Here is a 23,181-nt window from a genome sequence, read left to right on the forward strand (position 1 = left end):
GACTTGGCCATTGCATAACATTCCACTTCTTTCCCTTAAAAAACTCTTTGGTTGCTTTTGCAGTATGCTTTGGGTTATTGTCCATCTGCACTGTGAAGCGCCGTCCAATGAGTTCTGAAGCTTTTGGCTGAATATGAGCAGATAATATTGCCCGAAACACTTCAAAATTCATCCTGCTGCATTTGTCATCAGTCACATCATCAATAAATACAAGAGAACCAGTTCCACTGGCAGCCATACATGCCCACGCCATGACTCTACCACCACCATGCTTCACTGATGATGTGGTATGCTTAGGATCATGAGCAGTTCCTTTCCTTCTCCATACTCTTCTCTTCCCATTAATCTGGTACAAGTTGATCTTGGTCTCATCTGTCCATAGGATGTTGTTCCAGAACTGTGAAGGCTTTTTTAGATGTCGTTTGGCAAACTCCATTTTGGCCTTCCTGTTTTTGAGGCTCACCAATGGTTTACATCTTGTGGTGAACCCTCTGTATTCACTTTGGTGAAGTCTTCTCTTGATTGTGGACTTTGACACCCATATACCTACCTCCTGGAGAGTGTTCTTGATCTGGCCAACTGTTGTGAAGGGTGTTTTCTTCACCAGGGAAATAATTCTTTGGTCATCCACCACAGTTGTTTTTCATGGTCTTCCGGGTCTTTTGGCGTTCCTTCTTTTTAAGAATGTTCCAAACATGCCTAATGTTTTTGCTATCTCTCTGATGGGTTTGTTGTGTTTTTTTTCAGCTTAATGATGGCTTGCTTCACTGATAGTGACAGCTCTTTGGATCTCATCTTGAGAGTTGCCAGCAACAGATTCCAAATGCAAATAGCACACTTGAAATGAACTCTGGACCTTTTATCTGCTCATTGTAATTGGGATAATGAGGTAATAACACACACCTGGCCATGGAACAGCTGAGAAGCCAATTGTCCCATTACTTTCGGTCCCTTAACAAGTGGGAGGCACATATGAAAACTGTTGTAATTTCTACACCGTTCACCTGATTTGGATGTAAATACCCTCAAATTAAAGCTGACAGTCTTCAGTTAAAGCACATCTTGTTCGTTTCATTTCAAATCCATTGTGGTGGTGTATAGTAGTGTTTCCAAACCAGTGTGCCTCCAGCTGTTGAAAAACTACACCTCCCAGCATTCCCGCACAGCCAAAGGCTTTCCGGGCATGCTGGGAGATGTAGTTTTGCAACAGCTGGAGGCACACTGGTTGGGAAACACTGGTGTATAGAGCCAAAAGTGTTGATGTCCCAATATTTATGGACCTGACTATGTATGGCACTATGGAGAGGGGCATTATGCTAGAGTGGAAAGAACAAAATATATATATATACACTGCTCAAAAAAATAAAGGGAACACTTAAACAACACAATGTAACTCCAAGTCAATCACACTTCTGTGAAATCAAACTGCCCACTTAGGAAGCAACACTCAGTGACAATCAATTTCACATGCTGTTGTGCAAATGGGATAGACAACAGGTGGAAATTATAGGCAATTAGCAAGACACCCCCAATAAAGGAGTGGTTCTGCAGGTGGTGACAACATACCATTTCTCAGTTCCTATGCTTCCTGGCTGATGTTTTGGTCACTTTTGAATGCTGGCGGTGCTTTCACTCTAGTGGTAGCATGAGACAGAGTCTACAACCCACACAAGTGGCTCAGGTAGTGCAGCTTATCCAGGATGGCACATCAATGCGAGCTGTGGCAAGAAGGTTTGCTGTGTCTGTCAGCATAGTGTCCAGAGCATTGAGGCGCTACCAGGAGACAGTCCAGTACATCAGGAGACGTGGAGGAGGCCGTAGGAGGGCAACAACCCAGCAGCAGGACCGCTACCTCCGCCTTTGTGCAAGGAGGAACAGGAGGAGCACTGCCAGAGGCCTGCAAAATGACCTCCAGCAGGCCACAAATATGCATGTGTCTGCTCAAATGGTCAGAAACAGACTCCTTGAGGGTGATATGAGGGCCCGACATCCACAGGTGGGGGTTGTGCTTACAGCCCAACACCGTGCAGGACGTTTGGCATTTGCCAGAGAACACCAATATTGGCAAATTCGCCACTGGCGCCCTGTGCTCTTCACAGATGAAAGCAGGTTCACACTGCGCACATGTGAAAGACGTGACAGTCTGGAGACGCCGTGGAGAACGTTCTGCTGCCTGCAACATCCTCCAGCATGAGCGGTTTGGCATTGGGTCAGTAATGGTGTGGGGTGGCATTTCTTTGGAGGGCCGCACAGCCCTCCATGTGCTCGCCAGAGGTAGCCTGACTGCCATTAGGTACCGAGATGAGATCCTCAGACCCCTTGTGAGACCATATGCTGGTGCGGTTGGCCCTGGGTTCCTCCTAATGCAAGTCAATGCTAGACCTCATGTGGCTGGAGTGTGTCAGCAGTTCCTGCAAGACGAAGGCATTGATGCTATGGACTGGCCCGCCCGTTCCCCAGACCTGAATCCAATTGAGCACATCTGGGACATCATGTCTCGCTCTATCCACCAACGTCACGTTGCACCACAGACTGTCCAGGAGTTGGCAGATGCTTTAGTCCAGGTCTGGCAGGAGATCCCTCAGGAGACCGTCCGCCACCTCATCAGGAGCATGCACAGGCGTTGCAGGGAGGTCATACAGGCACGTGGAGGCCACACACACTACTGAGCCTCATTTTGACTTGTTTTAAGAACATTACATCAAAGTTGGATCAGCCTGTAGTGTGTTTTTCCACTTTAATTTTGAGGGTGACTCCAAATCCAGACCTCCATGGGTTGAAAAATTTGATTTCCATTTTTAAATTTTTGTGTGATTTTGTTGTCAGCACATTCAACTATGTAAAGAACAAAGTATTTCAGAAGAATATTTAATTAATTCAGATCTAGGATGTGTTATTTTTGTGTTCCCTTTATTTTTTTGAGCAGTGTATATATATATATATATATATATATATATACACTCACCTAAAGAATTATTAGGAACACCATACTAATACAGTGTTGGACCCCCTTTTGCCTTCAGAACTGCCTTAATTCTACGTGGCATTGATTCCACAAGGTGCTGATAGCATTCTTTAGAAATGTTGGCCCATATTGATAGGATAGCATCTTGCAGTTGATGGAGATTTGAGGGATGCACATCCAGGGCGCGAAGCTCCCGTTCCACCACATCCCAAAGATGCTATATTGGGTTGAGATCTGGTGACTGTGGGGGCCATTTTAGTACAGTGAACTCATTGTCATGTTCAAGAAACCAATTTGAAATGATTTGAGCTTTGTGACATGGTGCATTATCCTGCTGGAAGTAGCCATCAGAGGATGGATACATGTTCTCATTCTGTTTACGCCAAATTCGGACTCTACCATTTGAATGTCTCAACAGAAATCGAGACTCATCAGACCAGGCAATATTTTTCCAGTCTTCAATAGTCCAATTTTGGTGAGCTCGTGCAAATTGTAGCCTCTTTTTCCTATTTGTAGTGGAGATGAGTGGTACCCGGTGGGGTCTTCTGCTGTTGTAGACCATCCGCCTCAAGGTTGTGCGTGTTGTGGCTTCACAAATGCTTTGCTGCATACCTCGGTTGTAACGAGTGGTTATTTCAGTCAACGTTGCTCTTCTATCAGCTTGAATCAGTCGGCCCATTCTCCTCTGACCTCTAGCATCCACAAGGCATTTTCGCCCACAGGACTGCCGCATACTAGAAATAGAACAGGTGTTCCTAATAATTCTTTAGGTGAGTGTATATGTATATATATTGGCACTATACTACAGGGGGGAGCATTATATAAACAGGGACATTATACTATGGGTTGAGAGCATTATGTATATGGGGGCATTATACTGCAAGAGGGAGAGCATTATATATATGGTAGCATTATACTAAACAGGGACGATGTCATTATACTACAAGGGGAGAGATATATATATATATATATATATATATATATATATATATATATAGAGGCATTAGAACTAGGGATCGACCGATATTGATTTTTTAGGGCCGATACCGATAATTTGTGAACTTTCAGGCCGATAGCCGATAATTTATACCGATATTCTGGGAATTTTCATTTTTGAGAAAAAAAAAAAATTCCTACACAAATCTGCTGAAAATTAATATGTTTATTGTTAATGTGTATTTTTTTGTTTATTGTTAATGTGTATTTTTTTTTTTATAAGTCTTTTTCATTTATACTTAATATTTTTGTGTTTTTTTTTTTTTTTTACTAACTTTTAGCCCCCTTAGGGACTAGAACCCCTGTCCTATTCCCCCTGATAGATCTCTATCAGGGTGAATAGGAGCTCACACTGTCCCTGCTGCTCTGTGCACACAGCAGCATGGAGCTTACCATGGCAGCCAGGGCTTCAATAGCGTCCTGGCTGCCATGGTAACCGATCGGAGCCCCAGGCTTACACAGCTGGGGCTCCGATCGGAGGAGCACGGGAGAGGGGATCCTGTGGCCACTGCCACCAATGAGTAATACTGGGTGGGGGGGCGCACTGCGCCACCAATGTTTTTACTATTGGCCGGGATTGGGGTGGGGGCGCACTGCGCCACCAATAATTAATAATGGGGGGCTTGGGGGGGGGGGGGGGGCCCCCCGCGCCACCAATGAAGATAAGTCTCTCAATCATTCATATACAGGGGGCGGGAGCTGGCTGCAGAATCACATAGCCGGCTCCCGACCTCTATGAGCGGTAGCTGCGATCCGCGGCACCTGAGGAGTTAACTACCGCGGACCGCAGCTATCGCTCATAGAGGCCGGGAGCCGGCTATGTGATTCTGCAGCCAGCTCCCGCCTCCTGTATATGAATGAATGAAAGGCTTATCTTCATTGGTGGCGCAGCGGCCACAGCCCCTCCCCTCCTCTTGTCTTCTCTTCTGTCATTGGCGGCAGCAGCAGCACAGGGGGTGGAGACACTGCTTCCTTCTCCCCTGTGCTGCGGAGGGAACACAGAACGCGCTGAGAGCAGCGCGTTCTGTGTTCCCAATACGTTATCGGTATATCGGCAAAATAGATGCCGATACCGATAACGGTCAAAATCCTCAATATCGGCCGATAATATCGGCCAAACTGATAATCGGTCGATCCCTAATTAGAACTACAGATGGGACAACACACATATATATATATATATATATAAATAAATAATACCGCAGCAGGGGGCAATATACTATGGTGAAGGAGAGCATTATATATACTACCACTACAGTTAAGAGCCTACCGCCATGACGTGTAAAATCATGGGGTGGTAGGCCCTCTTGAGGAACATAATATTTACAATAAATTAAAAAAATAAGTTAAAAAATATAATAAAACACAAATAAAATAAAAAGAAAACCCTTTCACACAAAATACTAAAAATATCATATCTCAAAATGACAAACACAAACTCCGGGATCCATTTTAATTTATTTTGGTGTCAGTTTGCATATTTAAAAAATAAAAAGCAATAGTTTGCAAACAAAATAATTTTTTAAAATTTTTTTGCAGTTTAAAAAATATATAATAATAATAAAATAGAAAAATTCGGTAAAAAAATTAAGAAAAAGCCCTAGGTCTCACGTAAAAAGCTACGCAAAAATTATTTTGACAGTCTAACAAATAAAAAAGTGAGGACAGTTAAAACACAAAATGCACTAAGTCACGAAAAAGTGTCTGGTCATTAAGGCCTTTACCAGGCTGCTCATTAAAGGGTTAAACAATAGGTCAGTTTATGAGGACACATTCATGTGCAACAAGTTTACTTCCTTTTGTAGTGAATATTGGATTCAAATACCCAAATACAAACCAAAGGCCGGTTCTATTTGGAAAACTTTTTACACAATACTAGGTTGCAACATAATAGTACTTCTCCATCTAGTGGTGGGCTAAGGAAGTGTTCTCAGGATTTGGAAGTTATAAATAGAGAATTTTTAATGCAATATATACAAATGATGGTATCCAAACAAATATGTCCTTTAAATATCTATTAATCATATATTAACTAACAGTACTATCCATCTAACATGGGAATCTAGTAGTTCATAATCTAATGTGTAAGAAAAGTATTGCAAATTATGTTTGTGACTCTTAAAAAGTATTTTCCTAAAAAGTAAGAAAAAAAGACAGTTACGCATACAATGCCATTTTTAAAGGGAATCTGTCGCCATGATCTTGGATTGTTAGGGCTCATGCACAAGAACATGTGCGCCCTATGCCCATGCCTTCGCTCACGTTCATGTGCCCTCATTTTTTATTTTCTTAGGCCCCTTTCACACGTGCGAGTATTCCGCGCAGGTGCAATGCGTGAGTTGAACGCATTGCACCCGCACTGAATCCTGAACTATTCATTTCTATGGGGCTGTGCACATGAGCTGTGATTTTCACGCATCACTTGTGTGTTGCGTGAAAAATTGCAGCATGCTCTATATTCTCCTTTTTTCATGCAACGCAGGCCCCATAGAAGTGAATGGGGCCGCGTGAAAATCGCAAGCATCCGCAAGCAAGTGCAGATGCGGTGCGATTTTCACACATGGTTGCTAGGTGATGATCGGGCTGGGGACCCAATCTGTATTATTTTCCCTTATAACATGGTTATAAGGGAAAATAATAGCATTCTGAATACAGAATGCATAGTACAATAGGGCTGGAGGGGTTCAAAATAAAAAAAATTAACTCACCGAGTCCACTTGATCGCGTAGTTGCGGATCTGTTTTCTTCTGTAATGTTGAGCTGCCGGCTAAGGACCTGTGGTGATGTCACATCACATGATCCAATCACATGGTCCCTCACCATGGTGATGAACCATGTGATGAGCACAGTGATGTCATCAAAGGTCCTATTCCTGTGCACAGCAAAGAAGAAGACAGAAGAGATGCCGGCTGCGCAATCAAGTGGATTAAGGAGAGTTAAAAAAAATGTTTTTTTTTAACCCCTCCAGCCCTATTGTACTATGCATTCTGTATTCAGAATGCTATTATTTTCCCTTATAACCATGTTATAAGGGAAAATAATACAATCTACAGAACACCTAACCCAAACCCGAACTTCTGTGAAGAAGTTCGGGTACCAAACATGCGCGATTTTTCTCACGCGCGTGCAAAACGCATTACAATGTTTTGCACTCGCGCTGAAAAATCACGCATGTTCCCGCAACGCACCCGCACCTTTTCCCGCAACGCCTGTGTGAAACCAGCCTAAATGCCGCACATTTCCCCACTGTCAGCACTCAAAGCTGTGCTGAAATACATTGTCAGAACTGCCGTGCATGCACACAGGTGTCCTCTCCATTATGTTAGAAGAGCAGTGCAGTATTTCAGAGCTTTGAGTGCTGACAGCGGGGGAACGAAATAAAAATGATGGGGGTCATTTACTATCAGCTATATGCCAGTTTTCTCCGACTTTTCCCTGCTCACTCCACGTCTTAAAAAAAGTGTGGGGGGAGTAAGCGGGGAAGCAGGCCAGTCTCATTTATCATTTCCTACGCCTGTTTTAGGTGTAGAAAATGTTATAAATCTGTGCCAGCAAGGCAGCTGGCATAAATTTAGACGAGATTGGTCCTGATGCGTTTCTGGTGGATGGTTGGTCCAATTTCATCAGGGGGCACAAATTAGACTAATGGCCTCAATGCTAGTGAGCAAGAAGATTGCTCACTAGCATTGAGGCCATTAGTCTCATTTTTGTCTCCTAATTAAATTGCACCAACCATCCAACATAAATGAGTAGGGGCCAATCTCTTTGTTTCATCTGGGATCGTCCATCTCTATTGTCTACAGCACCAATGCAGAGCTGAAACTACCTGCATTAGGGCTGCAATAGGGTATCCTTGCTATTGATTAGGGATGGTCCAGAGGGGTTGCTCCTTTTGGGGCGGGTGCGCACATCTTTTGCGGCACCATTGAAATGAATGGGTCTGCTTCCAGTCCGCAAAAAATGTGGATCGGATGCAGACCAAAACTACGGTTGTGTGAATGAGCTATTACAATGACATAATGCTATCAGTGTAACACAAGGGACACAGCATTATAATTATGTGCAATTGTGTCAAGAGGAGTGGAGGTCAGAACAGGAACTCACACTACCACACTCAATTCGTTTCTCACATTAAACTCCCTCGTGTGCGTCTGACCTAACATGCTGAGGCCTGTAGCGTCTTAGATTTAGCTCTTGGGATTTTTTCCATTTTTGTGAGCATTGACTTTGGGATGAATTTAGCTTAGACATCCACTCCTGGGAAGATAGTCAACGATCTTGAATGTTTTCCACTTGTGAATAACTTAGTCACAGTTCTGACTAGTGAACTGTCAGTGAGATACAAACCTCCACTGAAACATTGAAAAATACCCTGGTCAGGAAAAAAAAACTACAGTATATATGGTATAATGACCCCTTTCATGACCGGCGAGTTTGTTCCATTGTTTCTGTTTTTTACTCCTTGCCTTCCCGAAGCCATAACTTTTTTATTTTCCTATTCACATAGCTGTATGATGCCTTGTTTTATTGCGGGACAAGGTGCCCTTTTAATGGCACTACTTACGGTTGCATACAATGTGGTGGGAAGCGGGAGGAAAATTATAAATGGGGTGAAATTGGAATAAAAACGTAAATCCACAACAGTTTTTTTGGTTTTGATTTAACAGCGTTCCCTATACCATAAAACTGACCTGTTGTTTTTATTCTCCAGGTCAGTACGAATCCGGCAATACCACATATGTATATTTTTTTCTTGCATTTTTATACTGACAAAAACCTTGAGAATTATGAATTTTTGTCTTTTCGTTTCCATATTCTGACCTCTATAACTTTTTGTATTTATGTGTGCGGAGCTGTGTGAAGATCTACCATTTTGGGGTGTGTGACTTTTTGATCACTTTTTATAAAAAAAATTGTGGGGGGAGAAGTGACCGAAAAATGACGAATCTGCCGCTTCCGAGTCATCAGCATTCAGATATCGTGGTCAGGATTGACCACTGCATCTGAAGTGTTAAATGTCTGCGAGCGGACGCAATCTTTAAACTTCCAACCGCCAATGTAAATAGCAGTATGGCGGTCGGGAAGGATTAACTTGCACATGGGATTATCATATTATTTATTATAATATATGTCCAGACCATATACTGTAGCTTGACCATTGACTGAACTAAGTTGAATATATGACATCCTTACTGAGACTACTCTGATATGTCTAATGGTATAAGTTTTATTTTTTTTGGGATCGCCCTTATTGGGGCGACTATTCAGCTTAGTCTCGTCCTACCTATATTTTGTTTTGGGTTTTTTCACATGCATTTTTTAATGATATAATAAAGGTCATGTTTGAATGGTAGTCAGTCTGTGACCACTTGTGAATAATCTGCATCAAGGCAGAATGATGGACTTCAAATTGTTTGGATATGGCCTAATAACCCTTCCCAGATTGATGGGCAACAGGATTTGCATCACTAAGATCATTACTCATGTCTTTTCGCCTCGACACTGTTAACACACACCTGAATGTCCAGACCAGCAAACTGCCAACACTTCTGCTTTTATACAGGTGGTCACACTTGCTGGAGCTCAATTAATCAGGGGCATTTGATTAGCAGCATCTCATTGCTACTTAACCTCTTAATTCCTATGCTTTTAAGGGTGTACTTAATTTTTCACACACTGCTTCTGCATTTTGGCCTATTTCTTGTTAAATAATGAAATGGTGCAATTTATGTGGCGTTGTTCATCTGAGGTTACATTTACCTAATTTTAAAGACCTAAGGACCATTTATTTTTGTTCAGATTCATGAATCCATAGAATTTAAAAAAGGTTGTACTTGGTTTTTCTCATGACTGTACATGTGAGAAGATGACATTGATAAGCCATCAATGTTGTGAACCCAAAAAAACTTTGAACTGTCAATCTTTGGTCATAGAGACCTGCTACTGAAAGTGTGACATTTAACATATGGGCACATTGAGTTTAATGGTCCATTTATCTGAAGTGCCTTTACTTTGGAAAGCAGGGGTGGTACAAGATCACAGACCGATAATGAATGTCAGATACAAGTGATCACATGAGGAAAGACAGTTATTTTTTTATATTAAACTGACTACTGATCTTTGCCATTATGTGTGGCTTGATGGTTTCCATTCATGGGATGCATATCTGTGACTTCGAAGAAACAATTTTTCAAACCCAATGAATGAAAACATACAACATGGCAGTTCAACTATGTTGACCATCGGTTGGTATCTATCATGCTCATTTGTCAACAGAAAATGCGCAAAATCTGCCACTTCAGCAGTCTAAAATTTATGTACAGGTAGATTAAATGGTTTTCTCCAATACCAATAATTACATATGTTCATTTAAAAGGGGTTGGCCAATCCATCGACTGGTGTGTATATAACATGACTATATGGCCCTTGTTGATATCGTGCCACATTCTATATTTCATATGCTATGTCTCCTTGTTGGTCATATCCTCTGTACGGTCATGTCCATTAGATGGCTGCTGATGGAGGGCCAGGTGAGCAGACCCATCACTCAGCCTCCTCCATTCAAACACAATGCACCTGTACTAAACTCCCAGCTGTGCTAGTGCAGATGGCAGGTACAGGGTATTTGAATGGAGGAGACATTATATGACCCTCCACCAGCAGCCAGTTTATGGAGAGGACTTCTGAATGGACAGCACATAAGATTCTGAAACAAGGGGGAATATCTTATGCTTGTTCTGTTGATGTAACTTGTGGGGTGTCATTGCTTGACCTCTATATACGATCACAGTGGTGCGAACCGTTTAGAGGCCGAGTGCCCAAACTGCGGCCCTCCAGCTGTTGTAAAACTACAACTCCCACAATGCCCTGCTGTAGGCTGATACCTGTAGGCTGTTCGGGCATGCTGGGAGTTGTAGTTTTGCAACAGCTGGAGGGCCGCCGTTTGAGGATGCCTGTCTTATGAAATACAGAAAATGGTGCTGAATAACAAAAAAGTGAGTGCCAGTTAGACATCTTACACTTTGATCAACAATAACCAGAAAGTGGCCAACCTCTTTAAGGAAAGTTGTTTCCATGACTTTATAAAAAAATAGTCAGTCATGTCTATGAAGGATCTATAATAATTAATGGTTCTCACTGTTAGTAACGGTCCTGTCCTGCGGCTTATATCTAGAGCTGCAGCAATCGTGAAAACCTATTTTAGGATGCGTTCTCTGCAGCTGCATAGCTGGGTGCTCAGTTTAGTTTTGGGAGATATTTATGGTATGTCCTGAGAGGACTAGAGGGTTCACACAAATAAAGACATGAACATAAAACTTTTCTGATAGTGGTGGGGAACCTATGGCACGGGTGCCAGAGGCAGCACTCAGAGCCCTCTCTGTGGACACCCACGCCCTGGATAAAGTCTATGTTGTACCAATATGCCTTAGACTTCTTCTGCCATTCATCAGTGCAGGGCGCACTATGAACAGCACAGGCAGCGCATAGAATGTAGGCAGGCTATCATAGCTAAATGATAAAGTACATAGAAGATATACTATATTGGACTGTAGTATTCAGGTTAAATTGCCGTGTTGGCACTTTGCGATAAATAAGTGGGTTTTGGGTTGCAGTTTGGGCACTCGGCCTCTAAACGGTTCGCACCACTGTGATCGTATATAGAGGTCAAGCAATGACACCCCACAAGTTACATCAACAGAACAAGCAAAGTTCATCCAGATCTTTATTTTTGCCCTTGGTGCCCTTTGGGAGCCTTCTTACTGAATGTTTTTCCAGCCAATTTATTTCTTTCCCTCACTTGGACAGCTTTCCTCCTCCACCGACATTATCATGCATGCTCAGCCAAGCTGAACGCACAAGTTAACAGAGATATCAGAATAGCCTTCAGCTGAACAATGTCTCACTTGTCAGCAAAATTATTTCTGTGTGTGCCTTTAGTGGGTGCAAAGCATCCTTATGAAAATCCTAGGATCTTAAAAGGCAAATCAGAAGTGGAATCACTCTCATTGTGTACCACCATGTTAAGACAAAGTTTAGTTCCTATGTATTAAACGGGCCTGTCTAAGTGATATCAGCTCATTATAATAAAAACGCTATAAAATTAACAAAAAGGCAGTGTTTCAACATCATGCATTTTAAGCTTTGATACACGAATTTAAAGATCTTTTCGTGAGTCAAATAAGAATGATCCTTCCTCAGCGCTGTGGTCTCTTCCTTAGGCCTCAGGCACACGCACATGGCCGTATTGTGACCCATTCACTTGTGCTAAAGCCCACCCATCAGTGCATGTGACATCATCGGGCTCACTGCTGGGCGGAAGCCTCTACCTGGCAGCCCTAAGGAGAGCCCGGTATGTCACCGGACCTCCTGAAAATGCCTTTGCCCTGCGCAATATAGCGCAGGGCAAAGGAGAGCATCGGAGCATGAAATGCTCCAATGCTCTTGTCAGGGGGGCTGCCTGGGTGAAAATATGGGTATGTCCGGGTTCAGCTCTGAACCCAGACAACCCCTTTAAATACCAAACACAGCCACACCACTATACAATGTACTGTGCTTGGTGTACTATGAAGAGGCCTAAATGCCCCTTTACAGGGGCTGACTCCGGGGACAATTACTGAGAATGAACCATACGCTCCCAATAATTGCCTGATCTTTACAGGAGGTGAAAACTGCATTTGCATGCAGAAATCACCTCCACTATATGGGGGACGACTGAGCGCTGGCCTCCATACACATTCATTGTTTCAGCATATCACTGCTTACAACTGCATTTTTGGCCAGAAACGCTGATTTAAGCCTTAGGCCTCATGCACACGACCGTTGTTTTGGTCCGCATCCGGGCCGCAGTATTTGCGGCTTGGATGCGGACCCATTCACTTCAATGGGGTCACAAAAGATGCGGATAGCACCCCGTGTGCTGTCCGCATCCGTTGCTCCGTTCCGTGGTCCACAAAAAATATATAACCTGTCCTATTCTTGTCCATTTTGCGGACAAGAATAGGCAGTTATATCAATGGCTGTCCATGCCGTTCTGCAAATTGCGGAACGCACACGGACGCTATCCGTGTTTTGCGGAGCCACAATTTGCGGACGGCAAAACACACAACGGTCGTGTGCAGGAGGCCTTATTCACACATCAGTGTTTTGGTCAGTGATTTCCATCAGTGATTGTGAGCCAAAACCAGGATTGGAGCCTCTACAGACATAAGGTAGAAGGGAAAGATCTGCTCCTGTTCTGTGTTTAGAGCCGCATCTGGTTTTGGCTCACAATCACTGATGGAAATCACTGACATGTGAATGAGGCATTAAGTGTCCACACCAACAATGCCATCACCCAATAAATGTTTGATCGTCCATCAGATGACAACTTTAACCAGGGAAATTATTGGGAATGAGCGTTCCAAGGAATGCTCCTTCCTGATAGTTCTCCTATGTAAAGGGGCCTTAAGTCTTTGTGCGAGTGCCAAAGCCTGTTCAAACAGCTGATGGTCGGACCCCCACCAATTCAGTATTGATGACCAACCCTGATAATAGGCCATCAATATTTTACTCCCAGAAAATTATGCAATGGGAATTATAACAAATGTATTACTTTCTGGTCAACCACTAACATTAAGCTTGAAAGTACATTTTAAATATGTATTTTATTATAAAAACAATGTTTCAATTCAGCTTAACGCAAAACATATGTTGGGCTTCCTAACACTGATGTACAAAGTTGTGACAACTGTATTAGAGCATCCAATATAGAATATCAATCTTTAAAGGAAATGTATAGTACAGTTTACAAATGTAGGGTTAAACAAAAAGTGAAAAAAAAAAATTAAAATGTATAATTCCAGTAACTCAAGGCTCCTCAAGGAATCGGATGTGCTTGCTTGCCTCCTGCGATTTGATAAGCCTCATGTTTTCACCTTTGGCAACCAGCTGCAAAAAATAAATCTAGTTAGAATATGAACTAGGACATGACTTTTATTAGTACAATACAGAAATCAAGTGGTTAAGAACCCCCCTCCATATATTTATAGTGGGAGATGGAAGGCCAGGCTGTAATATACTGTATTTATGGCGTGGACTTTAGCTGGCTACTCAAGTGATTGGGCAGGGAAATGTTGGGTTGGGTATGCCTGCAGGGGACCTCGATGAGAGAAGACAGAAGCGTTTTCGCCATCTCTGTCTTCTCCATTCTCTCATACACAACGCTGTGTATAGCAGTGAGGCAGTGTCCAGTCACATGATCACAGGGATGCCGGTTCGGGGAGGCCACTGTAGCATCTATCTAGATCCAGCACAATGACTGACAACTATCACTGCAACAAGGCAAAGTTCCCCAGTATTTGGGGTAGAAAGGTATAGTGAAAAACAAATACATCAATAAAAACTAAATGAAAATAGATTTAATGAAAACACAAAGAATAATCCCTCCCCAAAAAACATTCCAGATAGTAGCAAAAGACCTGATTACCCAAAACTGGACACGTAATATATCAAAATTCACTTCACAGTAGACCATGACGAACACAAATACAAAGGATATTTTAGGGTATGTATAATTTATTAATTTTAGCTTTTTAAAAAAAAATAAAAAAAGGGAAGGATGCAGCAGTTTCACTGCATGATAAAAACTTTGGGGGGAGATATAAAGACTGGTATAAAGGAAAACTCTTAATTTCCCATAGCAACCAATCAGATTGAGCCTCTCATTTTCCAAAGGAGCTCTGACAATCTGATTGGTTGCTATGGGCAATTAAGCCAGTTTTCCTATGGACCAGTCCTGAGAAATCTCCCCTTTATTGTATAGGTCTTTACAATGCAACAAAAAAAATAGCATTTTTCTAGTTGAGTTTTTTTTTTAAGCGATAATTTTTTTTTACCATTTTGTATCTTCCTAGGTTTTTGGTTAAGTCTATAATCGTTGGAAATACACGGTATTATACTAACAGACTAATTATTAAGCCATGCCTCTGACATCGATTACAGGCAAATGCTTATGGCAGGCCTGTGCACTGTAGACCATCAGTTTCCTCACTCATGTCATGGGTTTGAAGTTGCTGGGGTGACAGAGGTAACATTCTCCTTTGCCGAAGTCACATCTTTATTAGTCTCAGATCAGTGGGTTACAGAGGGTCTATCAGCAGTTTTGACCTCACAAAACTGCTGACAGTGCTAGGTAAGTGAGGAATAAAGTAATTTAAAACCATGGTTGATGGTCAGGCAACTTGCATGACTGAGAAAACCAAGTTTTAATCCCCCTGACGCTGTGGTCAGAAGTGCCCCAGGCAGCTCCCCACCTCTGCTCTGGGTGATGGCTCTAGCAGTTTCCTGGCTAGACACTAGAGGAGAGATGAGGGACTGGGCAGTGTTCAGAGAGCCCTGGACACTTTACATGAAGACTGCCAAGGGCATTTCTGACTGCAGCAAGCATGACCATCAACCAACATATGCTAAAACTACTTCACCTGTCTATCACTGTCAGCAGTTTTGATGGATTTAAACTGCTGACGGACTCCTGTTAATAAAGTTGTCCACTTTGGATAACATCTTGTATGATTTTCCAGTGGCCTACTACTAAGACCACAGGTATTATAAAACAAGAATCTGATGTTATACTGGGAACGTGAAGTATTACCATTTGCCTACTGAAATTAATGAATTGATGGCAACAGTTCTCTAGAGAGAGATTTTTTGCATCAGCTCTCCACTCTGGTATGTAGGTACCCCCTTCTATTTCCTCCATCTCACTTTATCCAAAATAGAAAACACCTTTTTTAATGTTTAATATAAAGCAGCCCAAAGTAAACCTTATCTGCAAAGAATCAATCAATTCTACCTTTTGAGTACCACGTATCTTTTCACGAGGTCTGTTTAATTTTGCTTGTCTGTCTACCAAGATCTTCTGCCAGTATCTCTGCTCACCATCTCCTGTAAAAATCAGCATAATTAAAAGACAATGAAATAAATGTAAAAAAAATGACCAAAAAAAACAAAACACAATATTTAGCTGATGGACAACAAAGGTGCTGTTGAAAACCACATTCAGAACCTCCGTAATGTATTTCACAAGGCTTTCAGGTGTCTATGACAGCAAGAACAGTGTAGTCTGCATTACTATTCTAGCCATCAAAAATATGTTAAGGAACCTATCAAAACCAGTATACTTCTATTTGAGATCCTACAACTTAGGACAATAATAAAAATTAGTTAAACTAAAAGAACATATATGATTACCATAGGAACACAGTATTACACAGCTTAAGACTGATGATTCTTGTAAGAGGCTGAACAAAGCACAACTAGTAAAGACTCTGTTCAGACCTTGTTTTTAACCTTCAAATGCCTGACGTATATACGCTAAACGTAAATAGAGTGTCAATGTATGTGTATTTGCAAACTTTTTTGAAACTATATTTGAAAGTGTAGTTGATGGAAGACAATGGGCAACATAGGTGGCTGTATTCCACACTTCCTGACCATATCTTCATTGTATAAGACGAAATTACAATGCCTTCGGCCTTTCTCCCAGAAGTCCTTTCACACACATTCACCATCTAAACAGGTTATATGAACTAATGAATGTCAATGCTCAGTCTTTCTCCAGCAGCTCACTCCTCTCTCCTCTCTCCCACCTCCATAGTCTTCCATGGGCAGCATGTAACCTGATCCCTTGATATGCTCAGGATAGGTCATTAATATCTGATTGGCTGTGGTCCGACTCCCAGCACACCTGCCGATCAACTGTTGAAGAGTAGGCCGCGCTTGTACGAGCACTGCCTTCTCTTCATTGTTTACCTGCTCGCCGTTGCAATTGCAGCGGTGAGCAGGTGTAATTACACCTAAGCCGTCTCATTCACTTCTATGGGACAGCTCCTTCCTATACACTTGCATAGGAGGGAGCCGTCACATTGAAGTGAATGGGACGGCCTACTTTTAGTTATACTTACTCACCACTGCGGTTGCAACGGCAAGCAGGTAAACAATGAAGAGAAGGCAGTGCTCGTACAATTGCCGCCTTCTCATTAAAACAGTTGATTGGTGGGTGTGTCGGAAGTCGGTCCCCAGATAATCAGATATTGATGACCTATCCGGAGGATAGGTCATCAATATTAAAGTGGACACTAAAGCATTAAAAACAAGAAAAAAAAACATAACTTGCAAAGTAATGTTGGCCTATAACCATTTCTACATGGACATCTGCTAGAGATAAAAGTTTTAGCAGATTTCCTGCAGTTAGAGATGTGCCTCCTCCCTCCCAGGCCCTCCATCTTCGGCTGGGGATCGACTGTGCACTAGCATGACTTTGTAGTCAAAACAGGAACTTTGGGAAAGAGGTGATGCTTAAAACTCCATTCACTTCAAAGAACAGTCAGAACACTGTGAAAGAGGTGGAAATTGCAAAACTTCAGCATCTTATTACAAAACCTTCTCATGTGTGTGCAGGAAAACTAGACAGTACCAGGCCACGACACTACAGAAAGTGCTACCCAGCTGTTCCAGGTGCCTGAAGTTTGCCAGGAGGGAATTCCTCACTCTGTGTAGGCAAATCTAACATTCATTAGTGTTGGAAAGCTGTAACACACTGTGCAGATAATGTTACCCTTACATTATGCAAGTAGCCCAGCTTTCCTAGGACAAAGGCAAATATGCCATTCTATGGCACTATTTAGGAGGGGGATTTATCTTGGTAGACTTAGTATTCTGCAGTCTCTACTAAAACTACACATGGCTGTAACCCAGATTTCACAGGACTCTAAATAGCACAACTGACTAGGTTATGGCACTATTTAGGAGTGAGGAGGGGGATTTATCATGGTAGTATTTAGTATTCTGCAGTTTATATTACAGCTCCACATGGTTGTAACCCACCTATGCCAGGATCTTCAAAACAAATCTTTTAGTTTTGATTCTGTGTTCTTCTTTATATTAGCATTTAGTAGTGTCTATGACAGCTGCACATAATTTGTTATACAGCTTTCCTGTAATCCTAAATGGCAAATCTGTCTAGCTATGCTACAGTATGGAGGTTTTTCACTGGGATTCTCACTCAGCTTTTCCAGTTTCTGGGCTGGCAAATCTAACAATTCTACAATAACTAGATTTTTATACTTACAGTAAAATCTGTTTCTCTTCCGTTCATTGGGGGAGACAGGCTTGACCACGGGTATAGCTGTTGCAACCAAGAGGCGGACACTAAGCACAAAAGTGTGAGCTCCTCCCTTCAGCTATACCCTTCCTACAGGGACTAAGCTAAATCAGTTAGTGCAAAAGCAGTAGGAGAAGCAAGACAAAAACAGGAAACCAAACTAAGTACAAACCCAGAACCATGCAGACCAGAAAAAGCCCGCAAACGAGAGAACGGGTGGTATCTGTGTCCCCCAATGAACGGAAGAAAAACAGATTTTAAGGTAAGTACAAAAATCTGGGGGGGGCGTGGCTTGCTTATGGCGGAGTAGGATGCACGGCTGAACAGCTCTCCTGCCACGCAAGTGAAACTGACTGTTTCTACGAGAATAACCTTGCTCAAACTTACAGAATGGGAAGGAAAACCGCCAAGGGACCGGTGGAGACCGATCATCAACCGGACCAGTCAGGCATCCAGAAGTTCTTCGGCTCCCAGACCGGGACAGAGGGAACTCAGGCGGCTGCTAAGATGGCCGCCGCTCCTCCTCTCTCCAGCATGGAGGTTGCAGCGCGCTCTTCCCCTCCGGCCCAGAGACCATGCAATCTCACTACGAGTGACCCTGAAAGCGGCTGGAATCTAAGGGCGCACCTCCAGGCTCTACCCACGAAGATGGACTTGGAGAACTCAGTCTCCAGATTGGAGAAAACTTATAAGGTAGAGATGGAGGCCCTGAAAGATGAGATCAAACATTTGGGCCACAGGGTTGAGGCCTCTGAGCGCACCCAGGAGACGTTCCAAGGCCACCTGGAGGAACATCATAAGGTGTTGGAGGCTCATTCCAGACATATCTCCCAGCTATTATCACATCTGGACGATATTGATCATCGTAATCGTAGGAACAATCTGCGGATAAGGGGGGTCTCTGAGACGGTTCTGCCTGGCGATTTAGAGCGCACTGTTCAAGCGCTGTTTCATTCCCTACTGAAGGGAGACGAGTCCTCCCCTATTGAAATGGACCGGGTCCACCGTGCTCTGGGACCAAAATCGGCTGACTCAAGTAGGCCACGCGATATAGTGTGACGTGTCCACTTTTATAAAGTAAAGGAGGCTATCCTGAAAGCAGCCCGTACAGCTGACAAAGTGGAGGTTGATGGATCCCAGGTCCAGATCATGCCGGACCTCTCTAGGAGAACTCTCCAGCTGTGCAGAGCTGTTCGCCCCATTCTCACCCTATTAAAGGACAGAGATATTCAATACAGGTGGGGGTTCCCCTTTCAGCTCCACGCTAAGAAGGATGGCAAGTCGGCGGTATTTCGTGACCTGGACGACCTACCCAAGTTCCTTGAGACTTTCTCTCTACCGTCCGTCCACCTCCAGGACTGGCCGTCTGTAGCATCTCCACCACCGCTACCACCTAGGGAGCAATGGTCTGTTATATCTCCAAGATCAGCGAGGCAGAGGAAGTCACCATGAGGGTTCCGACGCTCCTTTACTTTCTCCCTTGGTTTCTTCCTTCTATGGACCTTCACCTCCGTCCGCAGCAGAGAGACCAGTTTTGATGTCCAGGTTGAGGACACTACTGAGGACCTTTATGTGTCCATGGTCGCCTCATTAGGACGGTTGGCTGGGGGTCTGATACTTCCTGTTCTTACCTCATTATTCAGTTGTCACAGTGAGGGTTAATCATTTTGATATGTATTCTTCCCTTTTCTCTGTATGTTAGACAGTCGCATTGGTTTATATGCAGTTGTCATATAGTGGTGGGAGAGTCGCCGACTTTGTCTGGGCTTTCACTTCCTCCTCTTCAGCTAGGGTAGTGGGATTCGCTTCCGACACTATTGTCTAGCTATAAGGCCACCATATGTTGATGGCCATTTGGTGTTATGTACTATTTGTATGGTTCCCTGTTTTGTCTGTCTCTGTTTTGTCTTGTTTGTCACGTTTTGTCTTGTCAGATCCCCCCTGTCCTGTTCAGCCTTCCTGGAGTTTTTTCCCTTGTGTCTTACTCTCAGTACTCATTTTAGCGCATATGTTCCCTTTTAGACGCACAGAATGATTCCCATTAAGGTTTGTTCTTTTAATGCTAGTGGGCTAAATAACCCTGCTAAAAGAAACCAGGTTCTTTATAATTTACATAAACAGAAGGTGTCCATAGCCTTCTTGCAGGAGACCCATTTTAGGTCGGATAATATCCCCTCCTGTAAGAACAGATACTTCACCTATTGGGCACATAGCACGTTCCCGGAGTCCAAATCTAGGGCCGTGTATCGCTATACATAAATCTGTTCCATGTGAGGTTTTGCAAGTCTTTTCTGATGTAATGGGGAGATACGTCTTCCTTAAGGTGTCTATCAGTTCTCAGATTTTGGTATTAGCTAACATGTATTTCCCCAACACAGGTCACTCTCAATTCGTCTCCACGATTATGCCAGCTCTGAACACCTTTGCTGATGGCGCTCCGATCGTTCTGGGGGGTGATATTAATTTTCCACTAGATGCTACACTAGACTCTTCTTCAGGTAGGTCCTCTACCCCGACTGGGGTGGCCCGAAGTTTCCAGAGATATTTACACTCTGAGATTAGTTGACATATGGCGCATCCTATACCCCTCAGATAAGGACTTCACATTCTATTCTACATCCCATAACGTATATCATCGCCTCGATTATATCTTCCTCTCTCATTCCCTGCTAGACTTTAATCCCACAGCTGGTATTGAACCTGCCCTATTTTCTGACCACTCCCTGGTTTGGGTGACTCTTGCTATTGGGAACCGAACTCGTTCGCATTATTCTTGGAAATTAAACGATAATATACTTAGGGATCCGGTCTGCCTAGCCGATATCCGTTTGTCTATTGCGGACTTCTTGGCGGTACACGAGGCGGATAATACCAGCCCCACAATTAAATGGGAGATGTTGAAATGTGTGGTGAGAGGGCGGTTCCTTTTACACGCTTCTAGGTTAAAGAAGATTAGGGCAGGAAAGATGGGTGAGCTACTTCAAAAAGTGGCTTTGCTTGAACTAAGTCATAAGAACTCCCTCTCTGCGGTCGTGTACCAGGAATTATGTGATACTAGAGGGGAACTTAGGAGACTGATTGACCAGAAATATCTGGGCGTCAGGGATAGGTTTCACAGTCCAGACTTATGTATGGGCAAGGAGACAAAAGTGGTAAACTGCTGGCCAGAGTCCTGAGACCTAGGAATGGCTCCTCTTACATTTCAACACTTAACCGGAGAGAAGGAGGTAAAGTACATGCTACTGAAGACATATTGAAGGAATTCCAAGCCTACTATACTGAATTATATAGCTTAAAGGGAAAGTTTGCAGATCTTCCTCCCGAAGCTCGGCTCCAGAAGATCAGGGAATATATCTCCGGTCTTGGGGGTCCCAAGTTATCCTTAGCCCATAGGGAGTCCTTGGAGGCAGCAGTCACAACCCAGGAGGTTAGGAGTTCTATTAAGGGTTTAATGGTGGGTAAGAGTCCTGGCCCGGACGGGTTCACCTCCCGTTTTTATAAGACCTTTCTGGAAGACATATCAGATCCCTTCACCGGTATGTGCAACTCACTGGTAGAGGGGGCTACCTTCCCGCCACAGGCTCTCACAGCGCATATTTGCGTTATCCCTAAGCCAGGGAAGGATCCCCTAGCTTGTAGTAGTTACCGCCCGATATCGTTAATAAACAATCGATGTCAAGATTTACGCTAAAATTTTAGCTGAAAGATTGAAGCCCTACCTGCCTACTCTGATACATGAGGATCAGACAGGCTTTGTCCCTGGACATGAAGCTAGGGACAACACCATCCGCTCCTTGGCGCTAATTGCTCGAGCGTCTGATATAAAGTCCCCTCTCTGCCTGTTCTCGGTTGATGCCGAGAAGGCATTCGATCGGGTGGATTGGTCCTTTATGTCGGAGGCCCTTAGGGCGTTTGGTTTTGGTCCCAATCTCCTATGTAGAATTACTGCCTTATATCATAATCAGAGTGCCCAGGTCAGGGTTAACGGGTCCCTGTCGGCTCCTCTGCAGATACATAATGGCACAAGGCAGGGTTGCCCCCTCTCCCCTCTTTTGTACATATTGGTGATGGAGTTCCTGGCCAGGGCTCTTAGTGCTAATGATTCCATTAAGGGCCTCCAGGTAGGAGACATGGTTTCCAAGATCGCTGTATATGCAGACGACCTTTTAATCTTCTGTTCTGACCCGAGGGTTAGTTTTCCTAACGTCTTGAAAGAGTTTGCTCTCTTTGGGGACCTTAGTAATTTCAAGGTTAACTTACATAAGTCTGTGATACTAAACATCAACCTCCCTGAATCCCTGGTACACGACCTAAAGACTTCATTTCCATTTAGATGGTCCTCCAACCACCTCACTTACCTTGGCACGTCTATCCCCTCACATTTGTCAGACCTTTTTTCACTCAATTTTACTCCCCTGTTGGAGGAGGTTCGTAGAGATCTGAAGGCCTGGAAGCAACTACCATTGTCATGGTTTGGGAGAATCCACGCGATCAAAATGAATATCCTTCCTCGGATTTTATATCTATTTCGTACCATACCGATACCCCTACCTTGTGGTTTCTTTAGGGCCTTCAGGTCTCTGCTCCTAAAATTTATTTGGGCAGGGTCCTCCCCTAGATTGGGTATACGCTTTTTGGCTCGTCATAAGCTAAAAGGGAGGTATGGGAGTCCCTGACCTTTCCAAATACCATAAAGCTGCAATTTTTTCATGCATCTTAGACTGGTTTCAAAGCAGTTCTTCTAAGAGATGGGTTCAGTTTGAGTGGATGCTAATTGGATTCCCAACCAAAAATTTACTTTGGCTGGTTAGAGCCCTTAGACCTCCGAAACTCCCCTTCATAACGGCCAGCGTTTTGAAAGTTTGGGATAAACACGCGGTGGCCTTAGGTCTCACCACTTTTCCGGGGCCGTTGATTCCCATATTTAATAATCCAGGATTCCCTATGGGGGAGGGCACTAGGTGGGTGTTGGGACTCCGAAAAGATGATAACCCACAAGTTAGACAGTTGGTAGTCGGCGGGGTTGTCAGACCCTTAAGTTCGCTTGTCGATCCGTCCAACAGGGGGGCGTGGCTACAAT

At 43.4% G+C, this 23,181-nt stretch overlaps 1 protein-coding gene and 1 long non-coding RNA gene across 6 annotated transcripts in view; one reads left to right on the forward strand and one right to left on the reverse strand.

Annotated features, from left to right (window-relative positions):
- The first annotated feature begins 362 nt into the window (after positions 1-362).
- On the forward strand, positions 363-11,426 carry LOC120991705. Its single transcript, XR_005776771.1, has 3 exons — positions 363-374; positions 10,569-10,575; positions 11,290-11,426. It is a non-coding gene; the product is annotated as an uncharacterized LOC120991705 (long non-coding RNA).
- A 2,160-nt stretch (positions 11,427-13,586) lies between these two features.
- The window catches only part of LARP7 (La ribonucleoprotein 7, transcriptional regulator), a 55,321-nt gene continuing 45,726 nt past the window's right edge, over positions 13,587-23,181 (reverse strand). For all 5 annotated transcript variants that reach the window (XM_040418349.1, XM_040418353.1, XM_040418348.1 and 2 more), the window contains 2 exons: positions 15,792-15,883; positions 13,587-13,888 (listed from right to left, as the gene is read on the reverse strand). In XM_040418349.1, the coding sequence (XP_040274283.1) occupies positions 13,808-13,888; positions 15,792-15,883 (173 nt within the window). In that variant the 3' untranslated portion in view covers positions 13,587-13,807. The remainder of the gene's footprint in view (positions 13,889-15,791; positions 15,884-23,181) is intronic.

This window comes from Bufo bufo, chromosome 2 (genome assembly GCF_905171765.1).
Source record: "Bufo bufo chromosome 2, aBufBuf1.1, whole genome shotgun sequence".
Taxonomy (NCBI): Eukaryota; Metazoa; Chordata; class Amphibia; order Anura; family Bufonidae; genus Bufo; species Bufo bufo.